The sequence below is a fragment of the Myotis davidii genome, unplaced genomic scaffold (assembly GCF_000327345.1).
Source record: "Myotis davidii unplaced genomic scaffold, ASM32734v1 scaffold189, whole genome shotgun sequence".
NCBI lineage: Eukaryota > Metazoa > Chordata > Mammalia > Chiroptera > Vespertilionidae > Myotis > Myotis davidii.
This window is the reverse complement of record NW_006383017.1, coordinates 5,825,403-5,831,841: the sequence shown is the minus strand read 5'-3', so window position 1 is coordinate 5,831,841 and position 6,439 is coordinate 5,825,403. Positions and strand designations below refer to the sequence as shown.

The 6,439-nt window shown below is 44.2% G+C and overlaps 1 protein-coding gene across 1 annotated transcript in view; it reads left to right on the top strand.

The window, feature by feature from the left end:
• Window positions 1-6,439, top strand: part of ADAMTS9 (ADAM metallopeptidase with thrombospondin type 1 motif 9) — a 157,143-nt gene that overhangs the window by 69,076 nt on the left and 81,628 nt on the right. The window contains exons 20-21 of the mRNA XM_006779145.2: window positions 5,520-5,730; window positions 6,221-6,385. Of these exons, the coding sequence (XP_006779208.1) occupies window positions 5,520-5,730; window positions 6,221-6,385 (376 nt within the window). The remainder of the gene's footprint in view (window positions 1-5,519; window positions 5,731-6,220; window positions 6,386-6,439) is intronic.

Here is a 6,439-nt window from a genome sequence, read left to right as displayed (position 1 = left end):
GGCTTCCCCCTGGTGGTCAGTGCACTCCCACGGGGGGAGCTCTGCTCAGCCACAAGCTAGGCTGATGGCTGCCAGTACAATGGTGGTGGTGGGAGCCTCTCCCGCCTCCTCAGTAGTGCTAAGGATGTCTGACTGCAGCTTAGGCCTGCTCCCCACTGGCAAGTGGACATCACCTGAGGGCTGCCAGGCTGCCAGAGGGATGTCTGACTGCCAGCTTGGGCCCAATCCCCTAGGGAGTGGGCCTAAGCCAGCAGGTGGACATCCTCTAAGGGATCCCAGACTGCAAGAGGGCATAGGCTGAGCTGAGCGACCCCCCAACTGCACAAATTTTTGTGCACCAGGCCTCTAGTTATTAATATAAAATAGTATGGGAACTTATAAAGGTCTCACCACTCATAATAAGCAAAATGAACACTTCAGCACTTTGCAGGTTCCACATCACCATACCAAATGCTGTTAAGTGGTGTTGGCAGGCCTATTGGCTAGAGGGAAAATAATAATGTATTCTCAAGGTTACGAGAGATGAGCAGTGCTGCGATCAATTAGTCATGTCTGTCATAGGAATAGGAGGGGCAACATGGCACGCATGCCACATCTTTGTGAGTCCTGGTCTGAAGTCTCTGATTTCAGAGCCCTGGCCCTCTCCCCACTGCCCTTCCTCTCCACCCATGCCATGGACCTGCTTGCTGGTGGATTTGTCAAAAAGCGTTGATAGAGGTCATTGTAGAAAGAAAAACCCAAGGCCTTAAAAGGCAGACATTTACATGGGCAGCATTAATTCTTATTATAGGCAATCTCCATACAAACCCATTGCTTCAGCCAATTGAGTTAAACTAAAGTTCAAGTTCTTTTCAAAAAAATAATTATCTAGTTAATGCTGAACTGAATTAATCACTGAAGTTTAGGGAGGAAACATTGAATTGGTGGAGAGATTCCTTGAAGCACAACTTCAATAAATTGGGAAGGGTGACATTTTACAATTAACCTTATATCAATTATAACTAATAATGTTGTAACAATAATAGTAATTATATTGTTCAGAGTGGTAACTACTCTGCAAGTAATAATAAAGTCAACCATTTACTATGGATTATTTTTAAGTAATATATGATCCTATTAACAGTCTTTTGTTAATCACATATATAATCACATATATATAAAATAGTATCCTATTAATTAGTTAATATATTAATGTCCTATTTATCTTATTAATAATCTAATAAGTAACACAGTACCTAAGTATTATTATTATTACTCTAAATTAACAAATAAGGAACACAGGGTGAGAGAAGTTAAGCAAACTGCCCCAGGTCACACAACTAGTTAGTGAAGGGACAGGACTTAAATATGCTTTGTCTGACCCTTGAGCCTTACTCTTTGGAGAGAGCTGTTTTCATTTTGATTTCAGGCAGTGAGTGATAGTCCTTGATCTCATTTGTGTAGCTTTTCTTCATTTGTGAAAAGAAACACCTCCCAGGAGATTCCTGCCCCATCCTTGTTCTCTCTCTTACTTGGACCCCTTTGCTGTCATTTGTGCACTGGCTGGGTCAGACCAGGAGACTGTGATGATGGCGGGTGTTGAGTTACAGGTGCAGCTATTGTGGGACTCCTGCTGCAGCACTAAGCATGCTCCTCTCATTGCATTGTGGGGAAGACAAGTTTGTGCAAAGCATCTCCCGTACTAGGACATGACCTTACCAGTTAAAAAAAAAAATTCTTTAAGAACCTGCTTAAGTGTACCCGAGGAGCAACAATTTGAGGTGGAGCTGTTGTTTGAACTGTTACTTCAAGGAACTAAAAATGCTCACTTCAAACAAATTCCAGTCAGCTACCATGGAGTTGGTAGTGATGCCAGCTAAGCTGATGGTCTCCCAGAGTCTCTCCTGCACTGGAAGCTCTCAGATATAAAATCACAATGAAAGCAAATTTTAGAAAGCAAATACATTGAGAAGGCATCTGGAATCCGTGAGACTTAGGAAGAATTATATGGCAGATCTCAGCTGGATGTCTCCTCAAACTGTGTTGTGGTTTATGCGGAGGTACATGATGCTTGAATTGGCTGGAGAGTACAACACCGAGAGCAGTAGTAGTAATTAATAGCCACTTTTCTTGAGTGGGTGTCATGTGTGTTCAATGTTACACATGCCTGGCCTTCCCATCTTCCCAGTAGCCCCGTGAAAAGAATCCCGTTTACCCCATTTCACAGATAAGGAAGCTGAAGCTTGGGGTTAAATGACCTACGTAGGGTCTATAGCTAAAAAGTGTTAGAGCTCGAGTTCACACCTAAGTCTTTCTGATTTCATAAATCATCCTCTCACTTTTATTAAAAATTAGAGGCCCGGTGCACAAATTCATGCACAGGTGGGGTCCTTCGGCCTGGCTGGTGATTGGGGCCGATTGGGGCCGGCTGGGGGTAGGGACCACAGGAGGTTGGCCGGCTGTGGGAGGTGGCTGTGGGAGTGCACTGACCACCAGGGGGCAGCTCCTGAATTGAGCGTCTGCTCCCTGGTGGTCAGTCTGTGTCATAGCGACTGGTCGTTTGGTCGACCAGTCATAATGGTTGCTTAGGCTTTTATATATAGAGATAATTTCACATGACCAAGGTGAAACCTGCGTTTAAAATCTTTTCATTTTATCATATAATAGGTCTGTCAAAGTTGCTATTCTAAATTTCCTATTCAGAGAAAGTCATCTTTTTTATACTTAGCCTAAAAAAAGAAATACTTTGACTCTCCTGAGACCAAAGGAGGACAGCAGCTCAGGGCACAGACTTGGATGAGAGTAGCACCTGTGGCTGATAAAAGAAAAGGCGAAGGAGTGGTAGCCATGTCTTCTAGTGGAAACGTCTGGTAGAAGTTGTTCACTGAAATACAGACACAAACCGAGCCCAAAGGAGGTGTTTTCTCTTTCTTCTGTCAACCTGACAGTTTCTATAATTGTGATTTATACTGAGTATTGCCAAGTGGCCATGTGCAAAGCTAAAAGACTGAGGAGAGAATTGTTACTGATGGTCAAACTCTAAAATAGTTTTGCCCAAATCATGTTTGTGGAACTCTACTTCCATGAGATGATCCCTGGCCGGCCAGGATGTTTGACTGTCTCCTCCCCTGCGTGGACATCTGTAGTGCTGATGAGCATTCCGAAGGCTCTGAGATGTAGAACTCTGCTTAAATCGTAGCTCCCAAAGTAATGCCGCACCCACCCATAGAGACAGCACATTTTTTTCTGTTTCCACTTAATAACAGACACTTGGCTTTTCTGAAATAGAGGAACAAAATACAATTGTTACATGAAATGAACCGAATGAATTCAGAACACTAGTTGAGACAACCTTTGAGGGAGAGACTGTGAAGCAAAGGATTGCATTTTGAGACCTTTCCCAGGGCAGTGTATGACCTTTGACACTCTTCCAGGTTCTCTGCTCGGATTCCGGGCATTGTGTGACTATCAGGGAGTCTCCACAGTGTTTTTCCAGCCTGCGCTGTTGGGGCGGGACTCCTGCCTCCCTCATCCAGGATGGGAAATAACCTTTCCACAAGGAAACGGTGAGGAAGGCAAAGTGGAGGTAGCCAGGAACCGAAGGGCAGATGAAAGTTCCAGCTGCTTCTGCTGAATTGGTCCAGGGTTTTGCCTCACTTCCTCAGGGAAGTGAGGGTTCGCCCAGATTAAACTTTGGCAGGATGAGATAAAGCGTTGTTTTACTGTCCCTCATATAACATGTTCCGATTAGAGCAAAATCCCATTAGCCCACTTTACATGCCAAATGCAAAAGTAGGTCAACTCTGACCTACTTGTGAGCATTAGTGAGGAATTCCGAGATAAGCTTGTGTCCAGTACTATTTTCTCCCACGTCCTCGCCCCGGACAGGTGTGGATGGAAGAATTCTTAGGGCCTCACCAAGCCACTGAATTTCTGAACAATACAGCATTAACAATAAAGAGCAAATCCAAATGAAGATGGTAAAGAAAGCAATCTTTTTTATTATTAGATTTAATCAACCCAATATATTTCAAGTTTATTTAGACTATTCTAAATAAATTCAATTTCAGCATTTTTCCTTTAAGCACTGACCATGTTCCTGAGCATTAAAAGAATTTATTATCCCATTCTGAGCACCTGTTGTGTGCCAAGAAAGGCTACAACGATTTGTAGATTCAAATCTAGTTTTTAAAATACATAATTGTGGAGCAGTAAGGAAGAATAACAAGTGTAACACAGAGGAGTTTTAAGGCAGCACAAATACTGTAATATGTTCATGCTTCCTCAGCCTATTATTTGCCAAACTAGAGACCTGGTGCACAAAAATTCATGCACTTGAGGGGGGTGGTCCTTAAGCCCTGCCTGTGCCCTCTGGCAGACCAGGAGCCATTGGGGGATGTCTGACTGATGGCTTAGGCCTGTGCCCTTTGGGGAGCAGGCTTAAGCCCCTGTCAAATATCCTAGTACTGCCCCAGAGACAGGAAAGACTCCTGCCACCACCACTGCGCTCGCCAGACGTGAGCCTGGCTTCTGGCTAAGCGAAGCTCCTACTGTGGGAGCGCACTGACCACCAGGGGGCAGCTCCTGTGTTGAGCATCTGCCCCCTCGTGGTCAGTGTGCAACATAGCAATGTTGTTCTGCCATTTGGTCAATTTGCATATTACCCTTTTATTACATAGGATGATGAACACCTGTCATTACACATTTGTTCAGACCCATAGAATGTACAGCACCAAGAGTGAATTCTAATGTAAACTAGGGACTTTGGTAATAAGGATGCATCAATGTAGGTTCATCTATTAAACAAATGTACCACTCTGGTGGGGGAAGCTGATAATAGAGGATGTGCCTGGTGGTGGGTGGGGGGTGGAGGGGAGGAGAGGCAGGGAGTATATGGGAACTCTCCATGCCTTCCTCTCAACATTAGCCTGGACCTAAAACTGCTCTAAAAAAAATAGTCTCACTTTTTAAAAAATTTTATAATTGAGTTGTATAGACTATGGTACTTGTATTCGAGTAACTTAAGGTCTTTACTCACAAGTAGTAATGTACACAGTTTAGCACGCTTAACTCCACAACTACAGTCCAAATGATCAGAATGTTCACTGCGCACCTTCTAGCACAGGCCCACCTGAGGGAGGTTTCCGGGGGGTTCCCAAAGTTGTTCTCTGTGGAAGCAGCCTGCTTAATAACTGAAATGCTTGGTAGCATGAACCTTTTAAATATAAAATTGCTCTTTTGCTCTGTTGACTTCTGGTGGGGTTTTTTCCCCCTTTTGGTTGCTTGAATTTTAGATTTTATCAGGAGAGAACCTTTACAAAGACAGAACCTCTAGTTATCAGTCTGTGACTTCCAGGTACATTGGCAGCCATGAAAAATACAGGGATATGTTGATTTAAAATTGGATTTCAATAACTGACTATGGTTTGATGGTGTTTGAGTTAAGGGGGAAGCAGGGAAAGAAGTCAACTCTTCCAGCAGCTGAATGTAGATGAGACATGTACTTAACAGAAGTCTTGGTGTCTTCCCGGTGGGCACAGGTGGCAGGTGGCCAGCAGGAGTGAGTGCAGTGCCCAGTGTGGCCTGGGCTACCGCACGTTAGACATCTACTGTGCCAGGTACAGCCGGCTGGACGGGAGGACCGAGAAGGTGGATGACAGTTTTTGCAGCAGTCACCCCAAACCAGGCAACCAGGAAAAATGCTCAGGAGAATGTAACACCGGGGGCTGGCACTACTCTGCTTGGACTAAAGTGAGTTGCTTCTCTCTGAAAGACAGTCTTTTCGAGTGCTAAGTCTGATTCATGGATGAGGATGAATCAGCTAATTCATTCCTTAGGGCTGTGTTGAGAAACCTGTAGCTGTATGGAAAGAGTACCATGATTGATTTATAATGCCTGACCCCATTCGAAATCTACGAAAAAGAGCGCCATGATTAATCTGTAATGTCTGGCGCGGCCATGGCATGTGGAAAACTGGGAATGGTCCACCTACTCAACAAACCACTTTTTTCATACCCCGTGGACCATTTCTAATTTTATTTTTCTACTGTCATTTATAAATCAGTTAAGTAAATTGATAATGTGAACAGAAAGTCCCAAAATGACAACCAGATTGGCTAGCTTGGTTGGTTGGTTGTGTCTTAAGGTCTGGCGGGGACAAGCCATCTCAGCCAGGATCTCGACACTGCTTGGCAAGAAACTCGTTGTGTTTTTTTTTTTTTTTTTTTCGTTGTCTTTCCAGTGTTCTGAAAGCTGTGATGGTGGAATCCAGAGGAGAAGGGCTGTTTGTGTCAACACCCGAAATGATGTCCTGGATGACAGCAAATGCACACATCAGGAGAAAGTCACCGTTCAGAGGTGCAATGAGTTTCCTTGTCCACGGTGGAAGTCGGGAGACTGGTCCGAGGTGAGAGGGCAGGGCTGTCATTTTCCCTGGGTCATCTCTGACATTCCTACTCCG